The 27,446-nt window shown below is 37.1% G+C and overlaps 2 protein-coding genes across 9 annotated transcripts in view; one reads left to right on the top strand and one right to left on the bottom strand.

Annotated features, from left to right (window-relative positions):
• INTS6 (integrator complex subunit 6) overlaps positions 1 to 25,202 on the top strand; it is a 49,502-nt gene extending 24,300 nt beyond the window's left edge. For 2 of the 5 annotated variants that reach the window (XM_061457402.1, XM_061457401.1), the window contains 14 exons: positions 2,695 to 2,878; positions 3,917 to 4,042; positions 4,890 to 5,044; positions 7,911 to 8,063; positions 8,217 to 8,349; positions 8,840 to 8,934; positions 9,338 to 9,448; positions 11,087 to 11,302; positions 11,411 to 11,537; positions 12,794 to 12,936; positions 13,604 to 13,838; positions 14,571 to 14,942; positions 15,425 to 15,518; positions 19,265 to 19,870. In XM_061457402.1, coding sequence (XP_061313386.1) covers positions 2,695 to 2,878; positions 3,917 to 4,042; positions 4,890 to 5,044; positions 7,911 to 8,063; positions 8,217 to 8,349; positions 8,840 to 8,934; positions 9,338 to 9,448; positions 11,087 to 11,302; positions 11,411 to 11,537; positions 12,794 to 12,936; positions 13,604 to 13,838; positions 14,571 to 14,942; positions 15,425 to 15,518; positions 19,265 to 19,358 — 2,238 coding nt within the window. In that variant the 3' untranslated portion in view covers positions 19,359 to 19,870. Of the gene's footprint in view, positions 1 to 2,694; positions 2,879 to 3,916; positions 4,043 to 4,889; positions 5,045 to 7,910; positions 8,064 to 8,216; positions 8,350 to 8,839; positions 8,935 to 9,337; positions 9,449 to 11,086; positions 11,303 to 11,410; positions 11,538 to 12,793; positions 12,937 to 13,603; positions 13,839 to 14,570; positions 14,943 to 15,424; positions 15,519 to 18,800; positions 19,871 to 24,223 lie in introns of those variants that run through there. The other 3 variants (XM_061457404.1, XM_061457403.1, XM_061457405.1) reach the window with 3 other exon arrangements.
• Positions 20,350 to 27,446, bottom strand: part of SERPINE3 (serpin family E member 3) — a 41,702-nt gene continuing 34,605 nt past the window's right edge. For 2 of the 4 annotated variants that reach the window (XM_061457409.1, XM_061457407.1), the window contains exons 5-8: positions 27,244 to 27,442; positions 26,069 to 26,169; positions 25,289 to 25,375; positions 23,675 to 23,959 (exon numbers count right to left, since the gene is read on the bottom strand). In XM_061457409.1, the coding sequence (XP_061313393.1) occupies positions 23,811 to 23,959; positions 25,289 to 25,375; positions 26,069 to 26,169; positions 27,244 to 27,442 (536 nt within the window). In that variant the 3' untranslated portion in view covers positions 23,675 to 23,810. Of the gene's footprint in view, positions 20,992 to 23,674; positions 23,960 to 25,288; positions 25,376 to 26,068; positions 26,170 to 27,243; positions 27,443 to 27,446 lie in introns of those variants that run through there. The other 2 variants (XM_061457411.1, XM_061457410.1) reach the window with 2 other exon arrangements.

The raw sequence follows: 27,446 nt of genomic DNA, 5'->3' as shown, positions 1-27,446 counted from the left end.
GACTGAAGATGGAAATGATGCAGTCTATGGAATTGTCATCTCCACTAGCACAAGTTAGTAGGATTTTCAGCCCTGTCCCATCCGGCACTGACTCCAAATGCACCAGTGCCAATACACTGAAGAGGGCTAGTGCCAGTTCTACATTCAGTGTGGTATGTAGACCAGATTCTTCCCTGGATTCCCTTGTCCCAGTCATAACTTGAGGAAGAGATGAGCTCATTCTGTTGGAATACCATCATTAATTATTGGTTTTATGCTAGGAATTCCTCTCAGAGTGGCTTTCACTTCTGGTCTGATCCCTCAAATTTAGTCTTAGCCCTTTCCCAATCTTTCCTTTAACAAGTGTTTTAACTGCTTCAGGGGATTTCTCTTTATTCCTCTTCGTTATGAAATAAAATGTCATACTTCAGTTTTGCAGCTGCTGAGCTATGTTTCTTTATCTTCCTTCTACATGCCCTCTGTTTTAAAAGGAAGCATTAAACTCCTGTTTGCAAGACTGACTTGGTTATTGAGCTATTGATACATTCTGATGAATGGTCATGCAAATAAAAAGCATGGGCAATGCTGTTTGGCATCTCTATGTTGCCACTCTTCTGATCTTCCAGTTATGAGAGGTTCTTACAGGAGGAATCAGTGATTTTCTTGACTCCTCTTCTCAGAACTCTTTGGCATTGTCACATTGATTCTTCCCAGGGTTGGTCATCTTGTATCTCTGCTGTAATAACTGACAAGTGGCAAGGTCCTGCTTACTTTCAAGAGTAACCAGGAACTGTAAACACTCCATATTTTTAATCGTTATTCCTCCAGATAAATATCTTGATTTCTAAACAAATTCTGCAAGAAATGTGTAGCAGCTCTCGTTAGAGAGCTGTATGTTCTTGTCCTTCCTTATCCATGTTATTCCTGTAAGCAGCAGTTGCTATGATCACAGCATTTGGCACTGGGCCCCAGAGCTCGTGACATGAATTCTGTGTAACTATCAGCTCGGTGTACACTTGCTCATGGTTAACGCTAGTATCAGAATGGCCAAGTATAGCGTATCATTAACATGGTGTGTCAGATGACCTAGTGTGCCTCTGTGATCTGAAGTTAATTCCTGTGGAAGAAAAAACTGTGGCTTTCTGTGTTACAACTGCATACAATTGGATGGAAAAAATAGGAAAATAGAACACTGTTAACTTTAAGTAGAGTTAGTCAGTCTCTCAAGGGTTTGTTTTCTCAGCTGGGCTTGAACTTTGTTGCTATCCTTAGTCCTTCAGGATGAAATGCTGCATTTGTTTGGAATGTTAGATGTGTCTTTTTATGTGTGCCAGAAAAGCCTTCAAACAGGGTTACTTGTAGATTTTGTTTTTTTTTCTTTTTACTATTTTAGAAAAAGAAAGTCAACTTAGAGAAGTTGACTGTATGGATATTTTTGAGTGCTTAAGTGTGTAACAATCTTTTATGACATTTCCTAAGATAGAGCTGCCTGCAGTTACCTGAGTAGTAAACCTTAAGCAGTGCTAGTGCTGCCTATTGTAATGTGTAAGCTGTATGTGCAGTCATTGCCAGAATAGCTGTTCTCTTTCACCAACTACTGTGCCACTGCAGAGTTCTCTAATGCTTGCCTAGCTTTTATTCAACCTAGGGTCTATAGGGTTCTCTGGTTTTTGAGGATTTCAAGCTGTGTTGCTGTTTATGGTTGCATAAATGTATGTAGTAGCATGTACTCAGAATAAGCAGAAGGCCTGCTCACCAATAATAGGATTCATAGAATCATAGAATCGTTAGGGTTGGAAAGGACCTTAACGTCATCTAGTTCCAATCCCCCTGCCATGCGCAGGGACACCTCCCACTAAACCATGTCACCCAAGGATGTGAAGTCTGAAACTTGAATATCTTTACTGTCTCTTCTGGGAACTGAAGCAAAAAGAAATGCTCCCATGTATTGTGTGTCCCTGGATGGTATCTTCAGTGTTTTGAACTAAAACTTCTGTGCAGTTCTTTCCAGACAAAGGCAACACAATGGCACATGGCAAGCAATTCTTCCATGTATGGGTAGCCTTTTCTACTATTACGTATTATCTATAAGTGAGACCTCATTTTGCATTTCAGAGTTGATTTTAATCTATGCTTTTATCTAAAGGACAGGCATGAGTTCAGTTGTGGGATATACTCAAGTTATGTAAAATCTCTGCCTTTTGATTCCTTAATATAACTACTGCATTAGTTCACTTGTTGGAGCTGAGTTCTTTGGAGTAGGGCATCCTGGCAGCTAGATTATTTTTTTTGAGCAACTACACCTAAGTTGTATTTCTTCCGCAGGAGTCTTAGTTTAACATTACCTTTTCATTCAGGTGTGCTTTTTATCTTGGCGAATCAAGGAAAAGACTGGGCCTGTTCTGCAGAATACTGAACAGAAGAACGCTGCGGTGAAGCAGTTCTTAGTGCTGAAATTCTAAAGAAAATATTCTGTTCATTCTGAAGTTTAGGTCAGGTTTAAAAAGTGGTCGTTCCCACTCAGTCTGTAACTTTCAACTTTGTGCATTACTTGGCCTTGAAATGTTTGAAGTATTGATTAAAATACAGTACCTGAATCAAATTATAAGTATCTGTGGAGAGGTTATAAATATGTTTGTATGGAGTGAATTGCCATCACTATGTAACCTGATTTTCTTTAAAGCATTATATTCACAGATTTAAATTAATTTTCAGCTCCATTTACCTCTCAATTCCCCTCTACCTGGAAGTGAGTTGACTAAGGAACCCTTTCGATGGGATCAGAGGTTATTTGCTTTGGTTCTCCGTTTGCCTGGTATTACAGCACCAGAATCGGAGCAGATGACAGGAGTACCGGTGGATGACTCTGCAATCACACCTATGTGTGAAGTCACAGGAGGTGGGTGCCCTGGATTCCTTTGACAAGTCAGTACTTTTGAAAATGAAAATTAATTCAATTTATTAAGTTTATTAATCACATACATGTTGTGGAATAAGTATTTCCAAGTTCTCATATTACCTGTAAAAACTCAGAACTCCAATATAATAAAATTAAAGACACTTATTGCATTAAAGCTACAGACAGTTTAATGTAGCCTGCCTTGGAAGAGTGGGAATCTACTTTCCTTAGCTGTTTCTTAGAAGAGAAAACTTAATTTTTTCCAATACATCTTGATATCACAATTTAAAATTATAAAAATTGTTGTTTCTGCAGTACAGTTTTGCTAAATTCCTGTCATACTCTGATCTAAAGAAGCCAAAAGTGAAGGAAATGTGTTGGGTTGTTTTGGTTTTGCCCTCCTCTTCAGAACATGCAGAATGCAATGCAGAATTCCTGTAATGCAGATGTATAATAATTCTGCAAAATCAATACTTTTGTCTCCATCATAATTCATAACTGTTATTATATATCTTAATTATAATCTTAATTATAATTTTAAAAATTGTATTCCAGATCAAACTCAGGCATTTATTTTATAATTTGTTTGTGAAAGTTTTTAGTATTATCAGATATTAGAAACATGACTTCTCTGATGTGTTGGAGAGCAGAGGAATTTAAAAAACGTTCCAAAAGGATTTCTTTCCACTGCTTTCTGATTGTCGTGTCAGGCTATACTGATGGGGCTTTGACTGAAATTCATGGACAGTTAAGTGTTTGTCTGTCACAAGGGGGAGCCCATTTTCCATGAATGCAGCCAAGAATTGGAGCTGAAGTCACTGAGGGGCTAAAACCTGAACATTTCCAATGAGGTGCATGTGACACTGTCACTGTGCCACTAGGCTGCCTTTCTGCTTAAAGACAGTGTTTGGGAGAAGCTTTAAAGGAGTGGTTCGTAGATAAATCAATGTGTACGGTGGGTGAACAGTTTTAAATGATCCAAGTTAAAATTAGGGATAGAAACCCTGAACAAGTTTGATCTTGACTGTTTTATTCTAGGTCGATCATATTGTGTGTGCTCCCCAAGAATGCTGAATCAGTGTCTTGAGTCATTGGTGCAAAAAGTGCAAAGTGGAGTGGTAATAAATTTTGAAAAAGCTGGACCGGATCCCTCACCAATTGATGGTACTTGACATTTTTTACAGTGTGGTATCAAATGGCAGGGATGACTGTCAATATAACTTAGTGAACTTCATGTAATAGTTGCCAAAAGATAAAATGTTGTAATTTAAAAGACATTACTATAAAAAAGGACCTGTTCTGTCTATAAGGGTGTTTATCAGAATTCTGGCTATAGGTGCTACACGCTATGTAAAACCTCTACATTTGGTCGTGTTGCTCAGGTAGTCTTAAATGCAGTTATTCATATCAAGGATAGTTCATGAATTTTAAGCAGTAGTTCCAGTTAGAAACGTAAAGAGATTGATATGGAAATACTGTGGGTTTATACACATATCCTTCTGTTTAATGTAGTAAAGGGTCTGCATTAAGAGTTAAAATAGCAAATATGACTGTAGAGCCTTCACTAACTTCTCATTCTAAATGGCTTCTAAGCTGGGTTCCTTTTAGGATGTTACTGTGAAGTGCTATTGGTATTTTTTTTTTATCCTCTGCTGCAATAAAAAGTCTAGTAGTATTAGTCATATGTATCTTTCTTTTTTGTATGCATGGAGATTTGAAGGTTGTCTGTTCATAATAATAGGAGGATAAAGAAACTGGTTATTAAGAAGGGCTCCAGATAATTGGCTTTTTCAGCTCTGATCCTGTAAACATTCAATGCTTATTTGGTTTCTCATGGTTTCTGGGTTTTTGCAGAAATGCTTACTGACAACTGTTTGCTTTTCTTAGAAATAATATTAACTGCAGAAAGAGCTTCCCTAGGGGTAATATTTCTTAAACTTCACTGAAGTTATTTAGTATTCTGTCTGAGTTTTAACACTATTGTGACTCATAAAGCTTTTTTCTTCTGTAGATGGGCAGGTGGATATATCTAGACCCTTTGGACCCCAACCTTGGCACAGCTGTCACAAACTTATTTATGTCCGACCAAACCCTAAAACTGGGGTTCCTATAGGTCACTGGCCTGTTCCTGAATCCTTTTGGCCAGATCAAAATTCTCCAACACTGGTAGGTACTGAAGTTAAAGCAAAGGACTGTGCATGGGGGAATATTTCAGGATTTCCTGTTCACCGATTTTTAAATGTTAAGATATGTGCTTCATTTTAGCAACCGTAAAAACAGTGCGACCCAAGAAGGAATGACACTTTTGAACCAGTTTTGCAGTTCAGTTGGATGAGAAAATAATATTACGGGGTTTCTTTTTAGTAACTTCAAAGCATTGAGAAACTGCCCATAACACATTTGTCAACCTAGTACATGCCTACAGTGTTTCTGTTTGGACTCTGTTAAAATATCAAACCAGAAATATAGTGGCACTTTGATAATAGCCTATGAAATTCTATTGCCTTGCAGATGATACTAAGAGAGACAGTATTATCTTCCCAATTTCGTATCCCTGGGGTAGCTTTGTCTTCATTTTCTAGCAGTTGAATGTAATTTTATCTGCTGTTGTGCAGTGTAGTCACACCTTCAATTTATCCCAAGTGGAGAAACTCATCTTTTTTTTTTAAATACTGCCCACAGAATTAATTTTACTTACATTTTTCATAAAAATGTAGGCCACTGTCTTTTCTTTCGGTCTGAGAGCTAATCATTAGTATGTATTTTTGTATTTCTGCTAATCATTGAAGTCGAAATAATGAAGTTGTATAATTGTTCACTATATTTTATGACAATTTGTATTGAATTTTTGTAGGGTTTTTTGATCTGAAATTAGTGTGCTGACTAGCAAACTGATTGGACTTTTAATAAATTTTTTTATCTATATTTTAAAAAAATATGAAGTTCTTTGAAATAAGGTTGTTGAGGATTGATACAAGTATGAAATTTTAGTCATATTTACAGGTTTGATATTGCTGGTGTCTGTGGCCACATTCATTGAAGGACATGGATGCCTTCCTGAACTGCAAGTTAGCATATATCAATAAAATTAAATCTTCTATAGTAATTTAAAAAACAAAATGTCATTGTTTACTAGATACTAACAAGTTGCTCTGTATGAAAACTGTCCCTTGTGCTCCTTGTAATCACTGTCAGTGGCATATCTGCCTCCATTCACTGTAGAGTCAGTACAGTTTGCCTGCTGCTGCAGATTTTGATCGAGATTGCTAAAATAGATCTTGCCAAGTGAAGAGCTGTTGAACTCAATCTGCTAAAAACATGAGGTTGACTTGGTGAGAAGACGAGAAAAAATTCTCTCAGTTTCAGCGTGTATAGCTCCCATAACTGCATAAAGCACTGGGTTGTTGCATATGCATCTAAATTCCTGTTGATATCAATTGAAATTCCACATTTGAACCTTCCTTATGCAATGTTGGGGCGCTAAGTTTGCTGATAGTGTTGCAATATTTCTATTTCCTTAGTGTTCTGAAAATACGGTGTTAAAATTTAGCATATGTTGTAACTTGTCTACTTAAGAGTCTGTAGTTAGATATTTTTCATTTCCTGCCTATTACCTGATCCACAATACAGTTTCTCAAACAGTGCTACCCCAACAACTGTTTTGTGAACTGTAGGTAATGATACTTTCAAGTATCATTGGGAGATCAACACGTAAAATGGCTGCTCCCATTGCTCTGAGGAGCAGTTGTTCTGTCCAGCCAAGAGTTATTTGACTTCTCAAGTCTTAGCACTGAACTTCTTTTGCAGCTTTTTTTATTCCTAGTATAACTGCTTCATGGCTTGGTCAAAAACTCCACCACAACTATTTACTGGAGGCATCTTCTTTGAAGAGAATTGCAGTTCCTGCAGTTGGTTTGGCCTCCTGTTTTGTATGCACTTGGACAGTACACCTTCTCAGAGTGGAGACACTCAAGGCAAGACCAACTTTATGGGCAGATAACATTTGGGTGGCCTATCCTAAAAGGAAGAGGCTGGAGCTTATAGATGTAGAAAAATTACTTTCAAGGTGAGATGATAGGAAGGTCCAAGAAACCCTGTATTTCCTTAGTTGATCTTATGTATTTATTAGCTACCTTCTTGTAAAGAGAGTAAATGGAAGGAGCCTTCCCAATTGAGCTCCTCCCCAGATTCTAGTGGCCTTGAAGGAGGCTCAGGGTAAGTATAAGAGCTTATGTTCCTCTCCTGGAAAACATTCAGTAGAAGATGTACAGCTCCAACCATCATCACACAAGAAATCAGTTTTCCCTTTCAGCTAAAGAAATGTCAACTATGTTGTTAACTTATACTTGAAACTTGAGGTACAAAGGTCTTTTCCCTTTGATTAATAAAAAGGTGAAAATCCAAGCACTTAAATTGCTTGAATTGAAATACATTTTCACCGGGTTAGTTAAAATGCAAGTTCTTCTAAAGCCTGTTTTTTTTTTTCTAAGTTCATGCTGCTGTTGATCATTAGAATTCAGTTTGAATTTTATAACTTAAATTTGCCAAGAAGGAAAAGTGCTGGAGGAAGTCAGCAAATGCAGAAGTACAGTGCCTGCTTCTGTGGGAATAAAAATGGGCACGCCCCAGAGAAGCATTGAAGAGTTTTGTTGGTTTTTTTTTGTTGTTTTGTTTTTTTTTTTTATTTTATTTTTTTTTTGTTGTTTTTTGTTGTCCTCCCTACAATTTAATTTCATTTGCAAAGTTTTTTGTGTATATGCAAGAAGTTTTACTTGTGTACTCTGACGTTCTAGGCTTACCAGATAAAATAACTGGTGCTTATATAGAAAATAAGATTCTTTTAGATTTTGAGACAGTGCTAACATCATAAATGAATTGCTTAGGACTCATTAACAATATGTATGAATCCTGTATTGAGTTAGGCTCCTTAAATATGACTGTTTTCAAAGAACAGGTATTACTTAAGTTGTCATAGCACCATTGCATTTTAATCATTGTGCAGACTTATTAACAGTGGAATGCTTATGTTTAGCCACCTCGCACATCTCATCCTGTGGTGAAATTTTCCTGTACTGACTGTGAGCCGATGGTAATTGACAAACTGCCTTTTGATAAATACGAGTTAGAACCTTCACCACTGACCCAGTTTATCTTGGAAAGAAAATCCCCTCAGACCTGCTGGCAGGCAAGTAGAGTGCATGCTGAACTGAAGTTATTTATAAAATGTTGTTTTTCATAGACTTTATTCTCTAATTAAAGTAGGATGTAAAATTTCAGCACATATAATGTAATGTGGGTTTTTTTTTATTTACATACAACATAATGTGTTTTATTGCAGGTATATGTGAGCAATAGTGCAAAATACAGTGAACTTGGTCATCCTTTTGGTTACTTGAAAGCTAGTACAGCACTGAACTGTGTGAATTTATTTGTGATGCCTTACAATTATCCAGTCCTCCTTCCACTGCTAGGTAAAGACAACTTCATAAAAGTTTTCTTAGGTGGTAAGCAATTGAAAAATTGATCTCATCTAAGCAGATTTACTGCAACTAATGGCAGTATTAATCACACCCCTATAGAAAGGTAGCATGTTGAGCAATGTCATCAGTAACTTGTTTCACTTGTCACCAATTGACTACTCTGTGACTCAGACTCCGTGTGAGATGTTTTAATTAAAGTATGCTTTGGTCTCACTTCTTCCATTATTTTAGGAGCCGTTTTTTTCCCCATCAGTCTGTCTCAATTACAAATTCATTTTGATAAATAATTTATTAAGTTCATCCTTTGGCTTTTTTTTTAAACTTGTGTGTGTATATACTTAAGTCATATACATGTTAAAATACATATGTTAACTTCAGCATTGAAGAATTTGTTTCTTTGAGAGTTTCTTTTATTAGAAAAAATGATGCAGTGCTGCCTAGACACGTCTTTCATTTTGTCTCTTCTTTTTATAACCATCAGATGACTTGTTTAAAGTACACAAGGCAAAGCCTACATTGAAATGGCGACAGTCATTTGAAAGCTATTTGAAGACAATGCCTCCATATTATCTTGGGGTAAGATGACTTACTGTGTTAAAACTTCTATTTTATCATGTAACTGTAGTTATCTTTCCACTATGTGTATATTCCCTATTTAAAGTAGAATATGTATTAATAAAGAATAGCTAGACTTTGTGCATAGTGGTACTTGCTGTTTTAACTGGAGTCCTGTGGAAGTCTTGAGACTTGAACGTTATGACAGTTTCATCAGCTGTGACTCATATATAAATTATATTTCTGTTAATTGATTCTATATGAATTGCAGCAGTGCTTTAAAGCAACAACAAAAAATGCTTCCCTGAAGGTCTTTGGTTTTCTGACTTTGAGGACCTCAGGTTCTATTTGCAATGAATGCAAATGTTGTATACATCAACTAATGTAAAGTTAAATATGACTGTCCAATATATTCACGTTTCAGCCTTTGAAGAAAGCTGTGAGAATGATGGGAGCACCGAATCTTATAGCTGACAATGTGGAATATGGACTTAGTTACAGTGTCATTTCCTATCTCAAAAAGTTGAGTCAGCAGGTAATGTTAAAGCAAAAGAGCAGTAAAAGCTTATTCTAATATCAGGATGATCTTAAGATACTCAAGTTCAATGACTTTGAAGGAAGAAAGAGCAGAAATATCAAGTTAATAACTTCCCATAAGCAGTTAGCAAAAAAGGCATTTTGGTTTTCAGAATTGAAGGAAAGCTTAACATTTAAATAGGCTTTGTAGTCTGGACTATGAAGATATAGATATGGAGGTACAAATTGAGATTGGTTTGGTTTTTTTTTTTTTAAATAATATGTTTTAGGAGTATTTTTACTTGTACAGATGGTAACATACTTTTGTCCAAAAGTAAACATGTTGTCTTTGATGTTAAAGATGTTATAGTATTTTTTCAGAAAATAGATATTTGTACTTTGTGCATCAGAATCAGAAAATGTCTTTTCTTTGGCTTATGAAATGAAATGGAAAGTGTTCAGTAAATACAAACTGGCAAAATTCAGAATCTCAAATAAGGATACAGATGTAGAAGTGGCAAGTGACTTTTTGAAATTGTTGACTGTGTTCACAGTAGTGCCCTTATCTTTGATTAGTCTCCTGCACCAGCAAAAGCATTTCTGCCCTGCTACCTCTGCTTTTATTTTGTTGAACTGTGCATGTTAAGCTTTCTTGTTCAAAATAATAAAATGATGCAGTAGGCTTGAAACTTCAAGAAACAGCAGTGCAAATACCCATAACTTAGCTAATGAGTTCTTATGGACCAGCTTTTTCTTAAAACATTAACATATATGATTATTGGTAGAAGCAAACCTCTTGAAGTTTACAGTATATCCTGTTAAATCATAATCATACTGCTCAGTATTCTGTGAACTGATCTCTCAACTTAGGCATCTTAGACTCCTATAATGTAATAGCATGCACTGCAAATTGTACTTACAGCTTTTCTAACTTCTGAAAGGCACTGCCAGTAGTACTCACCAGTCTTAAAAAGTAAAATTCAGATTTTGATTAGTCTATAAATTTCTGTGCATCTGTAAAACCAACATTGGCAGGTGTATTGCTAAATTACTTTTGGCTCTCTGTTTAACTGTATTTTGCCAAAAATCTGGCATTTATGAACATGTTTGATTTTGGTACAAATCTGACATAATATTAGGGGTTAGATCTGTGTAATCAAACATAACTGGGTATTGTTGTGCATTTATTTATTAATGTTATGTCTATTCATATTGTGGTTTTAAAAAGGTGATTCCGTTGTGTGACTGATCACAACTATAGTTGTGGGAGAATCAGTCTTTTGAGAGTTACAGTGTTTAGCTGTTACTGTAGAAAAATCTATTAGACTACACAGATTTGCAGAGCATTACTAGTCAGATTATGGCATTTTATGAAAATAAAAGCATTGCATGCATATTGGTGCTTAGATACCATAAAGGGCAGCAGAGGAGAAATATGCAGAAGACCTAGGCACAAACTGTTCACTATATTTAAAATTGTAGTAAGCATTAAGTGGTTATGTATTAAGCACTCCTTAAGCACTCATCCTGGTTATGGTCGTCATAGTTTATTAGCACATTGTTGAATCTTCTAGGTAGGAATTTAAAATGAATAAGTCTGACTAATCCTTTTAAGAGCATATTGTCAATTTTATTTATTTATTTATTTCAAATTAAGGCCAAAATAGAGTCCGATAGAGTCATTGGCTCTGTAGGCAAAAAGGTAGCGCAAGAGACTGGAATTAAGGTCAGAAGCAGATCACACAACCTGTCTATGGCACATAGGAACGATTTTCAACATCTGCTACAGGGGATTACTGGGGAAATTCCTCATAGACCTCTAGACCTCAATATGAAGGAGTATGCTGGGTTCCAAATAGCTTTGCTGAATAAGGTAAGCACCATTGTGTGTAATGTTGTTATTTTCAATATACTTCCATTGAAATGCTAGATATTGTTTCATGCACAGTATTAATTGGAACTTTATTTATTGGAACCATAGGATTTGAAACCTCAGACTTTTAGAAATGCTTATGACATACCCAGAAGAAATCTTTTGGATCAGTTAACACGAATGAGATCTAATTTACTGAAGAGTACTCGCAAGTTCCTCAAAGGACAAGATGAAGGTTAGACAACAATATATTTTTTGTCTATCTGTGATATGATTGGTGCTAAAAAAAAACCTGAAGACAGTAACAAATAGGATAGTGCTTTAAAACTTAGTGGGTGTCTGATACTGCCATTAAACTCCATGGATACTCTAGGCTTTTCCTTAAGTAACTTGCTGGAAGAAAAAACGGTGAGGGGAGGGAAGATCGCAGGTTCACTGCTCTGTCCTTTGGTCTGTATGAGACTTGGGCTTTTACATAAGATTTTGTTCACTGTTTTTTCCAACTGTCATGGGTATCTGAGGGAAAAAGTCACAGGGCAGTTCTGAACATTACGATCTTTCTCCATAGAAGTGTATTGCGAGCAGTGGAAAAGTAAGCTTGTTCACTGGGTGCTGCCGGTGTGATCCTTTTGCCGTTCAGGCCAACAGCAAATAGTTCAGTAGTCTGCTAATTTATTCCTTTACCTTTCTACTATGTCTTCTGGTAGTGCTTTACAGCATCTAACAGATGATGATGAAATAAGTGAAGAAAATGAGAAGGGCAATGCAGGTGAAAGGCACTTGTATGCTACATTAGTTCTGCCACTACTAAGGTCAGATTAACATCTGTGATCAAGTGACAATGTAATGTGACATGGTGAGAAGCTGCCCTTTAGGGAGGGAGTTAAACCACGTAAAACCTAATGTTATTTCTGCTATTTCTGTTAGTGTACATTTTGCTTGATCAAAGGCTTGGCATCTTTAAATCCATAACAAGTTTAGAATCAGGTCCTATGGATTTTAAGAATTGGTTGATTTCAGTGGCCAAAAATAACTGTTTCTGTGGGGAAATGCCAGTCTCAATTTAATTCTGGGTGGCTAAAACTGGAGAGGGTTATGTCAAAGCTGTATGTAGCATGGCATTGCTACTTTGCATGAATGTATCCTTTGTTTGTAGTAATGTTTTAGTTACAATTTGTTCGTGTCTCAGTTTTTTAACCCTTTGTTGAAAAGTTATGGGACATATTGGAAAACTAATATCCATGCATGACAACTATTGTTTATTTCCCTGTCAAAATGATAAATATGCAAGGCATATATTTAAGCAAGTTTCCTGCACTCAAACCATGATGTTATAAATGCCAGTTAGACAAGAATAATGGCAAGTGTTGCACATCTATTTTATTAATGCATTTGATAAAAGACTGAAAACTGGAGTTCTGAAGTGGATATAGACTAAAATGTCATAAGGTGAGCAGTATAATGTATTAATAAACCCTTATGTTGTGGCAGACCAAGTTCACAGTGTACCTATAGCACAAATGGGAAACTACCAGGAGTATCTAAAACAAGTACCTTCTCCACTCCGAGAGCTTGATCCTGATCAACCACGAAGGCTTCATACATTTGGCAATCCATTCAAATTGGACAAAAAGGTAACTCTTTTGGAAAGCTTCTCAAAAAATGTGCTTGTGGGTGTGCGTGAGTGTGCGCTTCTGATTTGACCATTCAAAGAGCAATATAGTGGAGAAATACTTTCAAGTGTTTGGACAAGTACTGCTTACAAGAGAGTGTCTCAGATGTTTTTCCATCGATAGGACCCTAAGGAAGGCAGTCTCTATTGGAAATCCAGTATTATGCCTCTGAATTATATTATAAATGAAATACGTTTGCCGCTGTAGTGTAGCTAATATCTATCTAATCATGTTTCCTTTACCAAACTTCCCCCATAAAAAGCTTTCCATAATTCTGAGAGCTTGGACTCTCCCTTCTGTCTGTATCTGTCTTTGACTTGACCACATTGCCGATATCATTTTGAGCTGCTCTTTTAATGCTTGAGTCATTTTGCAATTTACTGAAAAGAAAAGCTTGACAGCCCACTCAATTGTGTTGGCAGACTGTTGGTTGGATAAGGGCCTAAGCACATTGATTTGGTCTAGGAACGATCTGATCAACATTTAAGAGTTCAGTGCATAATGGTGTGTTGTACATGGTAAACAGCATCATATACATGGTATACAGCATGGTATACAAAGCATTAATTGTCTTTAATATGATGAGGGTTTGGCATAAGTTTTATTCTCCCCATTAATTTAATTACAGGGAATGATGATAGATGAAGCGGATGAGTTTGTATCAGGGCCTCAAAATAAACATAAAAGACCTGGAGAACCAAATATGCAAGGGATTCCAAAACGACGACGCTGTATGTCACCCCTGCTCAGAAGTCGACCACAAACTCCTCCAGTTGTGAATAATCACATTGGAGGAAAAGGGCCACCAACACCAATCACACAAGCACAGCCTGACCTTGTTAAACCTATTCCTGTTCACAAAAGTAAGTGAATCTTCATTATCTTTAGAGAGTTTGCATTTTAATTTATGCAAAAAAGTTATTTATCTAAAAATACCTTTGGCTGATTTCCCAAATATGGCTATTTTATCCCTCACTTTTGAAAATGAAGTACTTACCATCTGGAGTTAATTACAGAAACAGTTAAGATAGTCTTTCAGTCTCTTTCATATGAACTTCCCACTATAAACAGTGTGTTTCCTGTACTAAATGAGGGGACACTGTAAGCAGTTAGAAGGGTGTTCATCCTTTGCCTGGGAATTCAGATGCTCCAAAAGTATCACAACATGAACTTAATTTGAATTTTGCTGTAGCTTGGTGAATTCACTTCCCTTAGAGTGGAGTTGAGGCCCTGTGTAACAATATTGTTCACTGTTCAGCCCTAAAGTGAACATTGTCAGTTCAGTGTAATATGGGAAAACAAGCATGTCATAAAAGCACATTTTACAGGTGCTTTTTCTTTTGCTGGTAGTCCATATAGCAGTTTCCATTTTCGTATAAAGAATATGCTTGTGATTTTTTTAAGCCATTAATTGCCAGGAGATTATAGAGATCTGCTCAGTGTTACAATTCATAAACACATTTTCTTATGCCTGGCATGTACACTAAAGTACATAAGCTGGAGCGTAATTTTACGAGAGTTTAATACTGAACTGTTTCTTAGACTTCTATCAGATGATAATGTGAAGCTGGCAAATGTATCTTTGTTTTTTTCAGCATCAGAAACAAATAATGAGGCTACAATAGATGATGTGGTTGAGAATCATGTTACAGATACACTTTCATCAGATGTTTTCCCAGATACTGTGGATTCAGAGTTTTCAATGTCCTCCTCTTTGTTCAATTCATTGGATCGACCAGCAGCTCATACAGAGGATGTAGGCCATGAACATTTAGGGAATAGCATGAATGTTGATGGGTTTTTGGAGAATCATGAAGAATCAGGTAGTAAAGAACAAAGTACCGAAGAGAACTTGCCAATGTCTTCACCCAGCAAAGGGAAAAAGCCAGTGCATTGCAGAAGTTCCAGAGAGATTAATATAGAGCTAAGAGCACAAATTATGAAAGAAATCCGAAAACCAGGAAGGAGTAAGTATACAAAATCTTTCTTTCAGATGATTGGCATGAGAGTTAGACAATTCATATTAGATCACTATTTTGGAAACATATTGAACCATGAGACTGGAGCAAAATAAATATAAAGCTGAAAAGATTTGTTCTTAAACCTCTGCTATAAACTTCCTGGATAAGTGATTAAAACATTGCTCTACCTATCAGTGTTTATGAAAGTCACATTTTTTTGTATTACTGATATTAAAATGAACTTGTTAGGTATTCCAGTAACTGCATTCCTAACTGCATTCCTAAATGCATTCCTAACTGCAATATCCTATATTTTTTGATGTTAGTGTTTATTAAACAGTATATCATTGCTACAGGTCTGGTTGATAGGTAATATATCCTAAAAGCTTACAAAAGTGAAATGAAATGTGTTGCATTTCACTCAGATCTGTGACAACAGATATCTGTATAGGCATTTAAGTAACTGTGATTTTGCTCTTCTCTTTAAGAATATGAAAGAATCTTCTTTTTACTAAAGCATGTACAAGGAAGCTTACAAACCCGACTGATATTTTTACAAAATGTTATTAAAGAAGCTTCAAGGTAGGTAACTGAACTGTATTAATCTTCTAAAACTGCACCATGTACTGCCATACATAACTGCTTGACAACGATGCAGTTCTTTGTTTGAAACTTGCCACGGTGTTTTACACCACAAGTAAATAATTCCCTAGGAAATGAACAGAAACACATAAACTTCCTGATGTGTGCAGTTTGCACGACCTTACCTTTTTGCCTCAGATTTTGTCTTAATGTTAGCAACCGTAACTGCAGAATTGCCAGAAATGTAGCTGGACAATGGCATAGAAAGATAAGTTAACTATAGAAAGGGCTTCAGGTGCTAAAGTTCAGATGTGAGCATACTGCTAATTTGAAAAACTTGGTACAACTGAATGTTACTGTGAATTAGGCTTCCAGAAACAGTTGAAATTCATTATTCTGCATCAACTCAAAATCATGTCCTAAAATCAGTTTTGAGATCCAGGTATGTTCCATAAAGATTCATCTTCAGATGATGCATTTCCTTGAAAGTCCTGTCTGAAGCTCTGGAAATGGGAGGTAGTTTGTCACTGGAGTAGAGAGAATTGCTGTGGATTTAAACCCCGTGTTGTTAATCCAGGCAGAAACTACATTACAGCATCCTTAGACTGACCATACTTGCTTGACCTTCTAGAGAAAAGAAAGGAGAAATGTGTAATTATGATTGGAACCTGCAGTGTTTGAGTTGAAGTGAACTAATAATTCCAACATCTTGCTTGGATCATAAATACAACTGTAACTTTGAGGCTTATTTCAGAAGGCCATGTAGGTCATAGTCTGTATATTATACATGCTTCCTCACTGCCTCAGCACACCAAAACAATACTGCTTCTGGAATCTGGGGCAGTCCTTAATGGGATTGGAATATTTATGCCTGTAAAGTTAGGCTGTTTAGATAATCTGTAATTCTTATCTCTGTTGCACAGCCTCTCTATTCCAATCATCTTGAGTTGAATCCCTACAAAATTTGGCAAAAGTTGAATGTTGCATCAGAATTAAGTCCTACCTCCCACCATATCCAACAGTTCACTGCATCTGCTGGTAGAAAAGGCTGGCAATTCTGTTTCTGTTGAGTGTTGTTAGACTTTAACTGTTACTGGCTGGAGTGCAGGAACAGCTTCATCTCTCCTTCCTCTTCTCTCTTAGGTTAGATTTTTATAGTGTGGTCATTTTATCTGACTGAATAACACTGTTTACAATCCCTGTGCAGTTCTCTACTGCTTTCCTTACCCAGGCAAGCCCATTTAACCAAGGTTACCTGGTCCCTGCAGAAAACATCTCTAGGCTCTCCAGAGTTGTCAAAGTCTTGTTTTGTTAACTGATAGCTGACCTTCGCAGTGCCACAGAATGCAGTTCAAATTTGGGATGCCTGCTTTCTTTCCCTGTGCCAAAGATCTGTAAACTCTCAAGCATTTCAGCAACAAAGTGTACATATAAAACAGTCCTGGTTCAGTTTTGGAGATTAGTTCACTAGAGAGTTACGAAGAGAGAGGAAGATTTCTACAACAATCCGCAGTTTTCAGCTTCCTTTGCAAACTGACTACCTCAACAGTTCCTCTTCTGGTAGCAGAAAAGCTATCATTTTTGAGAGGCAGAAATCAAGATGAGGTAGATAATGGTTTGATGTTTTTTTTCTTACATTCTTCCATTTCTTCAATTGTGAAAATACTAAAGCTGAGGAGATAACACATCTCTATTTCAATACTTCGCTAGTCTGACAAAGGCTTTTCAAATGCTTAGTGACGCACATTTGGCTCAGTGCTTATAAAGAGTCCTTCCTGAACACAAGAGACACATCTCACCAATAGATGGCTGTAACTTTGGAGGATGAAGAGCTGTTTAGGAAGGGGCTAAAAAGAATTAGCCTAGGTAGTGGAGAAGTCTTTAGTATTTCTGCAGTTGGCATAGCAATCCATTTATGGTCCTAGCACTAAGAATAAGTTTATTTTTTTTATTCTCTGCTAAACAGTATAGAGCAAAATCTGACAAAACACATATTAACATTCTCCAAATTAGCCAACTTCTCATTATAAGAAATTCAATTCCCGTTCAGTTATTCTTTAAATTAAGAGCTTTAAGCTAACAATACACAGAGCAAAGCCCAAAGTGTTTACCTAGGCAAAATGCTGAGCAATACCCACTTGTGATAAAAGTGTTGGCAAGAATTCATAAAACCAATTACAAAATAATAATGAAGCTTTAAGCTCAATAGCTACTCAAGGAAGTTCTCTTATTAAGGGTACTAATATTCCTAGTAGAGTGAGCAGTTGAATTGTAGTCAGTGCTTAAATATGCTAATTATAATATTTTATGTGGTAAATTGTTTCTGCTGCCTTGAAAAAAAAGTTGTTTGCTGCAGTGTTCAGCATTTGGAAAGGAACTTTCAGTGAGATGTACTGAAGGGCTCGACATAGTGCACTGTAAACCCAAATTCTTGTGCCAACAGTAAGGTGAGAATAGTTAGCAATGTGTTTTTTCTCCACCTTCCATCATGTTTTAAGTTTGTAGGAATTATCTGCTGCTGACTTGTACAGATGCTTCAGAGGGGCTTGAAGGTATTCTGGGAAGTAACGTTGCGCAGTCACTTGCACAGAATATGAGCATGCTAAATTTTCACTGTGTTTTTATATATTATAGCACTGCTGTTAGCTTAAGGCTTTTGCTAGAGGGAATAAGAATGAATAATTGTCTGTTTTCCAGGTTAATGCTTTTCATTAAGCAGGGAGCAGTTGTGAAAGCAATGAGGGAGAATGGAGGGGAAGCAGTAATTGAAGTGTGGGATTTCCATGGGGTTACTGAGGAGAACTGTGATGAGAAAGATGGGAAAGGGCTCAGAACACAGGTATTCACAAGATAGTATGTGCTTGGGAATGGGAGCTTGTTTCCCAATAGTTAAACTGGGATTGTGGGGAGGTCTGTGGTCTGGGAATTAGGGGCAGATGCCATGTTTCTGTGAGACAAGAACATGGCCTGGGAGGCCTGGCTGGGACTAGAGGGTTTTGCTGGAGTTAAGAAAGGTCACAGGACTGAACTCAGTGTATAGTTCAGAATAGTACTAAGTTGAGAAAGTGGTGCAGAAACGTTGCAAAGGGAGGGGAAGGCTAACTGGAAACAGCAAGGAGCTTTGTGTGCCGAGGCAGGGGTGTAAGCGAAGGTGACAAAATGGTCTGCTTTACAAATGTACGTAATCAATATGGAATAGAACTGCAGAGACTCCGGGTTTGGGTTACATCTGTGTTTTCTTTCATTTCTTTTTCAAACTTCTGATTTGTATTTTCTTGTCAGGAAATCTGCTCTGTACCCTATAATGGCCATTCCTTCACCAGTACCATCTTCACTTAACTTTGTTGAATGCACCCTGAAGGCATGTAAATAATCCCTAAATAATCCTTGCCAGCTTTAAGTTTATAGTTCTTTTGACATATGTTTTACTTCTATACTTCAGAACTTCTAGAAACATCAAATACATGACTCTCTTTTTCCTGGATTTCTGAGGGCTGAGTGATGTTGAGAAACATGATAGAATAGATTGTAGTAAGCATAGTTTTGTATTAAATGGAAAAGCAAGTTAGGAGCTTACCAGAACTTTAAGAGACAACATATGTACTTATGATGAGATATAATCACCTCAGCATGCACAGGACCTAAAATAACAACTGAAGTTTCCAGGGTTCACTAAAAGGTTTGTGAATGATGTTTCATTTGTTACTGTGTGCTGCATCTATTATTATGCTTTCTTTTAAATGCAGGTTTAAAAAACGAATGCTGATAGAACAGCTTGAGAGTTTTCTGGAAGAAATCCATCGCAGATCCAATCAGGTCAACCATATCAACAGCACCTAAGAAAAAACTGCACATGAGAGAAAGCCACAGCAGGGCTCTGCTGTCCTTACTTGCATTCATTTTTGACATGCGCTTTTATCTCAAGTTCTTGTATCTGAAAGAATGAGAAGCTGCTCTATAAAATGAGAAAAGTATCCATCATCTTTTTTCTTCACTTCTGTTATTTTTGTAATGTGAAAAATACTACAAAAACATTCTTATTTAACGAAATGGAGAACTTCTTGCTTGTCATGGACTTAAGCGTCACTTTCCCTCAGGTTCTATTTTTCTTAATCCAACCTTCAAAACTATCACCTCTTAAGGTTGAACTTTGCCAAAAAGTTGCTTTGTAATTTTCAAAAAAAAAAAAGGCAAAAAAAAAAAAAAAGCACATACATTAAACAAGGTAATGTTTTGTATATACAGTTATTTTGGATATATTATTGTAAGTTGTATAAATGTATTTTGAGAAATATTTAAGAAAAGCACTTTTGTTATTCCATCAATAAAATCTCTATTTTAACCTTTGTGTAGGATTGTGTACAGTTTTTATTTTATTTTGCCTTCACTTTCCACAGCTTGTATGTTCTAATATCAGTGTTAAAGAATGAAGAGCAATTTTGTATCACTGGATATTCTGTTCTCAATCAAGAGAATGAGCGAGAGGAAGCTAATCCTGAATTGCAACTACAGTAGGATGATACCTTGTGTATGCCAAAGTTGGTGACTTTGGCATAACAAAATGATATCCCATGTGCACATCTGCAGCAATGATAAACCCCACAGTTATATGAGGATACAATATAGTAAAGCAGACGTCAATAGCCTTTGAGGCTGCTGCGCAGTTTTTCTGCGTCGGAAGTTTTTACGTGCTTATGAATGCAGAACAGCCAGAAGCTGCTGCTCCTTGGACACAAAGTATCACTTTATTGGCCACATTCTTCATCTGTGCTAGATGCTCTTAACTTCTGGGAAGTTTGCTGTGGTTCAGTGGGAACAGCTCCCCTCTGCTTTTCCTAGGGATCAGTGGTTTGCAGTCTTCACCCAAAAATCTTTATGGGCCTAGGTTTCCGATGTTTGTACCATGAGTTGCTGAATCTTGTACTAAAACACTCAGTGTATCCCAGTTTTTGTCAGGATGCTGGAAAAAAGCATTTTTCTAGATGCTTTTAGCCTCATTCAGTGTTCTTTAGGAATGTCCATTCTATGTTGTATTCTCTTTAAAAAGTAAAATAAAAGGTAGTAAATGTAGTACATTTTTTTAGTAATAATATTTATTTGGTCACTGATTTGAATAGGTATTTCTGCTTCCTACCTGTTCTGTCAGTCTTGAAATAGCCTCTGAACTTGATTTCCTTTTCACAGCATTTTGCTATTTGCTGGTTACCTTACTGTCTCAGCTGATTATAACTGAGTCTGGGACCAGGCTTTAATTTCAATTTTATTCTTAAGTTTTTTACTTTAGAACAGGGAAATAAAGATTTGCTTTTTCTTGCAAAAGTTATAATGTTTAAACCAGTGTTTTAATAAGTACATATAATGTAGCCTTTCATTTCATTGAAGGAAAGCGCGCCATATGAGGAACAGAAGACAGTTTGTTTGCCTAGTGTTTATTATGAAGGATTTGTAACTCTTCCCATAAAGAGTACTGAACCTGTAAATGAAAGCCATATTAACATTATTTCAGTTTGGGACTGCATTTTCAAAGTGTAGTACAGTTTAAATACATAAATTAAGCATGAAACTAGCAGATTTGTGATCATGCATTCCTTGTATGGAAAAATCAACTCCAATTGATGCTTGTCTTAGAATGATTTGAACATTTCTGTATTAAGAAACTGAAAGGCCTTTCCAAATATTGGTAGCCCAAATCAGAAATTTGCCAAAACCGTGCAACTTACTCAAACCATTGCCTAAGGAATTGCTTCTGAACTGAGCAAAACAGCCTGGTTTCATTCCGTTGTGTTGATACTGTAGTTTCAGGAGAGGTTATTACAACCCCTTGAATGAAATCACTGTTTCAGACTAATTGCATCTGTGGATCAGTTGCTTGTATTGCTGTTACCTTGCCTATCCTTCAGAGGAAATGTGTTCAAACCCAAAATTCAGATTACCCCCCCCACACACAAAATTTTTCTATTATTTCAGGCAGAACGATGCTATTTTAAGTCCTAGAAAATGTATTTCTGCTATTACTAGAAGACTGATACACTGAAGACTTTTGGTCTTAATGAAGATTCATTGTTAAATTTATGGGGATAGTAGGTTTTAAGTACCTCTAAGTTAATAAAATCTATTACAAGCAGGCCTTATTTACTTTTTCCCCCTTTTCATATCCAAACAACTTGAGTCACTAAGTCTAAACAAACAAAATGACTGAATATTTTCAGTTTTCACTTTTTGCATTAGAAAGCTTAAATACCAGAAATGTGCTTCTGATTTTGAGTTGATTAAAAATTATGTATTTTGTTATCATATAAAAATCCTATTTTACAATCTGATTTCCTTCCTTTTTATATATAAAAATACACTGTAAAGTGAGCAATTTTATTTATCAAAATTCATTTGTTCTTAATCCTGAACAGTCTGTGGCTTTGGTTTCATAGATTAGCTTTAGTGCCTTTTTTTAGATTCTGTATTTGCCCAGTAAAAGTACTTCTATTCATTAAATGACAGTGATCACCAAAAGCATATTTGAAACACCAAAGTAGTGCTTTTCTCTTGAACAAAATGCAAACACATCTCTTTTAAAACATAAGATCCAGGTTTTTAAAGCAGAGTGTTACATACACAGGTATTCACTGACTGAGAGAACAGTGGGTGTTGCTTGGCAGTGGAAAAGGAAAATGACTGTCTTTGGGCTTCTTGACAGGCCCCAGTGTCTTACTGAGTGCTATAAATGGCTGTATGTTCCCTGAAAATCTAAATAGATACGACCCCAGTTACAAGAGAAACTTGTGGTTTTGAAAGCTTTTTAGGAAGATACTTCAGGTGCAAATTTACTGCATTGCTAAGAATGGTAAGAGCTGTTGGAGGTGGCCTGATACTCTGGAGGAGCAAGCACATGCTAAATGGTGCAATAATGCAGTTCTCCTTTATTGTTGCTAATGAGCTATATAGTGTTTTCCTTTGGCAGAGATCTGGAGTAACTTGTGTGATTGGACATTTGAAATTAGACTATACATCTCATACTGAAGCAAGGGAGTGCTGTGATGTTTCACTTTTTCAGATGTGTTCTGCACTTCTGTTTGGATTGGAGTTTTTCTTGGTCTTGTTTTGGGGCTGGGGAAGTTCATTTGCCAGAAAAAGTTGTAAGATGCAAAAGAAATACAGGTTCTTGGGGTTTTTTTTTTGGTCATTTCTTTGCAAAAGTGAAGATACAAGTTAAGCTTTTTTGCAGAGCCAAGTTACCTGATGACATACAGTGAATACCTGTGGCTTTTGATAACCTAAATGCTCATGAGGGTGCTAAGTAGCGAAGGGTCCAGATGTGTAAAACTATCTTCTCAAAGGTGCTGATTTTCAAAATATGAGGGAAGAGAAACTTTCTGCATTTTTGTGAGCTGTAGCTAGGCAAAAGATTGTTGGTCTTCAGAATTTCTGAGTTATCCCCCTAGAAACTGCTAAGGTAGGAATTAATACAGGGTGTTTCAGGTCTTCGTGCCTAAAGGCAGAAGTCTGTTTGCTCTGTGCCATCTGTATATGCATGAATAAGTTTCATTTATAGGAAAGGATTTCTTTCTTCAGATATTAATCCAGCTGATCTAGCCCATTTGTAATTTGAATTGCCCTGTGGAGATCAGTCTCTAATCCTATGGCATTTAATCATAAAATGAACTAGGTTGGAAAAAGCCTTTAAGACCATCAAGTCCAACTCTTACCCCAGGACTGCCAAGTCTACCACTAAACCATATCACTGAGAGCATCTACACATTTTTTGAATGTTTTCAGGAATGGTGATTCCACCACTTCCCTGGGCAGCCTGTTCTAATGCCTGACTACTCTCCTGTTGAAGTTGTTCCTAATACCCAATCTAAACCTTGCCTGGCAGTTTGAGGCCGTTACTTCTTGTTCTGTCACTTGTTACGTGGGAGAAGAGACCAACCCCCACCTCACTATAGCCTTCTTTCAGATAGTGGTAGAAAGCCGCCTCTTTTCCGGACTAAACAACCCCAGGTCCCTCAGCTTGGGGATTTGTGCTCCAAGATCCTTCACCAGCCTCATTGCTCTTCTCTGGACCCACTGCAGCAACTCAAGACCTGTAAGATCTTTCTAGGCCTTATATTTGTAGTAAAAACCTGGTTTAGTATGTACTAAACCATACTAAACCAAGATAAGAGAGGCTAACCTGGCTTCCCTGACTTCTATGACTATCATGCATTCTTTTTAAACTGTGTTCCTCATGCTTTAAAATCCCTAAGGCTACTGTTTCTGTAGTTGCTGAAATTTCCTGGACTGAAAAAGATGTCCTATTTACAAAGAACTTGTTAATTGATTTTGGTGAAGGATTCTGCTGCTGAAACACAGAGCATGCATACCTGTATTAGCTTCTCTCAGGAAAAATGTGAAAGGTCGGTCTGCCTTGAAAATAGGTGTTCGAGATCTTTTTAGTAACACCATTGCTGTAATGCAACACAGAAAACATTAGTAAAATGTGTCTATTTTCTTTCCATCTTCTGTACAGTGCCCCCAAGTGCTGATGTTTAGTACTTTGAGTTTTGCTCTTCTGCTTTAAGAATAAAACAATTTTATCCAGCAGTGAAATTGGTCTGGGTGAATGATCAAGGTAAGCGTTGTGAGGCAACGTGCAGGTGGTTTGTGTGTGTGTTGTTGAAGTGAGTCTGTCTGGCTTTGAAAAGGTAATACAATTTTTGCTGTTACCACAGCCCCAATTAATGCTGCCTCTTGGATTTCCACCTGAAAGAAAGGAAAAGAAATGGGAGAGTCCTGTCTCTTGCCCTGATCTGCAGTTAAGGGCCACCAGTGTTTGCAATGTGCATGTGGAGTACATCTACAGTTGGCACAGACCAGGGAAGCAGAAAGGCGAGATGTGGTTAACTATCACCCTGCTACTGTGCTGGTGTTTGAACAGCTTGAGAAACATGTTCAGCATCTCAAGAGAAGCAAGCAAGCAATGGTAATGCGTGCATAAACTACACTGGGGTCTAGGGCTGCCATTGCCCTTCACACGGACTTTGCAGCAGCTCTGGAGCATCTGAGGCTTCCAAAAGGGAAGCAAAAAAGGAGCTTTTCTTGATAAGGCTCATGTGACCAAAAGTAGAAGAAAAATGGGGATTGCACAGCTCAGTAATTTTAGTTTTATGTAAATTATACTGGAGAATTTCTGTTGAGATGCCATTCAGCTTGTGAGAGTCATTTATTGACTCTGTAGTCCATAGCTGAGATTTTATTCTAGATTTCCCCACTCAGCCAGCCCCAGCTGTTCACATGAATATGAGCTTTTAGCAGAAGCTACTGCACATGAAGGTCACTCTGCAAAGTGTGTAAGCAAGAAGCCTGCCTTCAAGGAGGCAAAACTTCCCCGTCGTTGCCTTTAATGCTATCAAAGAGATCATCTTCAAAATACAAAGCTTGTAACAGTTCAGGAGCTATAGATAAAATATTAGTAACCTTTTTTTTGCTTTTATAATCTGAGCAAACAGATTTAACTGACAGAAAAATAAGTGTTTTATTTTCTCAAACTGGATTTTTTGTGGGCTGATAAAGCTGGATTTCACTTGAGTCTTTAGTGTTGGTCTGAGATCAAATACGATAGAGTTATTATAAGCAATTGCAAAGGCAAAATGGAAGTGTGTTAATTATAAAAGCTTAAATTTAGGTAGGAACACATTTAAATGCCACTATGCCTTAATAAATAAATAAAGACTAGTAGTTATTTTTGTAGTAATAAGCTCCTAAAGTGAGAAGTACAGCCTGTATATTTGATTTACCTGTAGCTCCTGATGCGTTTGTACCATCTTCTGTTATTTCAATCTCTGCTTTGTGAATAGCTTCTGAAATATAAAGATTATCTTGCTCTGCAGAAAAATACCAACCAAACCAAAACAAAACAACAAAAAAAAGCCCACCAAAAAACAAACAAAAAAACAAAGCCAGAAATGGATATTTATAGTTATTTTCTGAATTTCAGTGCAAACACATTTGTTTAAATAAATAAATTTAAATTAATTTGGCACTGGAACAGGTTGCCTAAGGAAGTTGTGGCTGCCCCATCCCTGGCAGTGTTCAAGGCCAGGTTGGATGGGCCTTTGAGCAACCTGGCCTAGTGGAAGGTGTCCCTGCCCATGGCACAGGGGTTGGAACTAGGTGATCTTAAGGTCCTTTCCAACCCAAACCAGTCTGTGATTCTATTTATTAAAATTCAGAATGCTGCTACCTTTTCTTTCTGCAGAATCTAAGCATCACACAACTGTTAGGTATTTCAGCCAGGCAACTAATTCAATGGCTGAACCTGAACTTCCCTAAAGGTTGGCTAAGCCAAAGGATTCCAGTCCCTTGGCATTTAGCTGGAACAGCAGCAAATGTGTTGTAACCTGATGCTGCTGGACAGATAGTGTAAAAAGTAGAACAGCTGAGTGTGAATTGTGTTTTAGAGTTTCACAGAAGAAGTAGCACAATCAACTCAGAAGGCTCAGGTCTACTGGATCATTCAATGTAAGAGTCTAGAACTATTGGGTCAGCGATCATTTTTACGCAGTCAAGCCTCTTACCTGAAATGCCTTTAAAATTAGCAGTGATGGGATCAAATGCATCTCTGATTCCCAAGGCAGAAAAAACTGTCTTTAGATCAAAAAGGCTTTGGATACTGAACCTGAAATTAATAGAGAGATTTTATTTAAATGCAGGATTTGCAGTTTCATAGAGCTGAAAGGTGGAATAGATGCAGTTATTTCAAGCCTTTGCATTTCATCTATTTCTGTATTAGCCCAATGCATTCTGTCTGATAAGTGTACTTTGCAGAAAAGCAAGTCATCTTAACCTGAAGACAATGACAGAAGGAATCCCTTGCCTTCATCTATTGCAATCAAACTGCCTCTCAGTGTTCTTGACACAGGAACTCTGCATTTCCCCAGGTGTCCTCTTGTTAACAATCTTTCTGGCTGTAGCAAAGGGCCCTTTGAAACATTTGCCAAAGATTGGCTTGTAGAAAAAAAAGAAATTAATGTACAAATTGGTTTTCAGTGCTTCATTAACACGAGGAATGCATTGTGAGATGTATAATGTAGCCCTTCCATGCTGATCCGTACAATAGGTACAGCTGCAAAAGGGCTTCCTGCACCTGATGCCTCCTGCTATGTGATTTCATTTGAATAGATGATAGAAAATACCTCCAGGATATGTGCATTTTCTAGCAGCAGCAAATGACTAAGACAGAAAACTGGTGGCTGAAACTTCTGTGCACAGTTTTCTTTGTGCACAGAAAAATGGATATGACCGGTGGGGGGTCCCCAAATTCTTTGCAGAGTACTTCCGTAGTACACTAACAAGTTGTAAAAATAAGCTATTGTGTTTTCTTAAAGGTTATCTATTTATCCTTCCTTAAGCAAAGTGAAAAATGGAGTGTGGGAAAGAGTCAAGAACATTTCTCTCTTTGTAGATTCTTAAAGGATTGTTATACCCCAAACAAATTTTAAGTGAAATCTGTAGGATCAACTGAAATACTTGGTGTCTGAAACAGTGCAGAACGAAACAGCAAGTTTTGGCATTCCTAGCTCATCTCTTCATGGCTTAAGAAAGGGGTGGAGGTTTTCTGATCATGTGATGAATAACAAAATCAAAAGCACCTCCTTTGATTTTGCCTCGTACAATGCTTGTATCAGTGCTGTCACACAGAATTCTGACAACTGAAGTAGTGAAGCCACCTTGGAGTACTGACATTGCTTACCTAGGTAGAAAAATGTCCATCTTTGTTCTCTTTAAGCTGCTGGCCCAAACGGTTATGTTTTTGGCAGAAAGGTGTGACTCAATCTGGGACAAAGATGTTCTTCTGTGGCTGGGAAGCACTAGGAACATGCTGAGTTTCTCCCCCAGGTAGGGTAATTCAACCATGCTGAAAGCCTCCAGAGCTGCTGTCTTGAACTGGCCTGT

Source organism: Pezoporus flaviventris, unplaced genomic scaffold (assembly GCF_033815535.1).
Source record: "Pezoporus flaviventris isolate CSIRO_AGI_PZ_B2104156 unplaced genomic scaffold, CSIRO_AGI_Pfla_v1 ptg000025l, whole genome shotgun sequence".
Lineage (NCBI taxonomy): Eukaryota > Metazoa > Chordata > Aves > Psittaciformes > Psittacidae > Pezoporus > Pezoporus flaviventris.
Note: the sequence above shows the minus strand (reverse complement) of the source record. Positions and strands in the feature narration are given on the sequence as shown.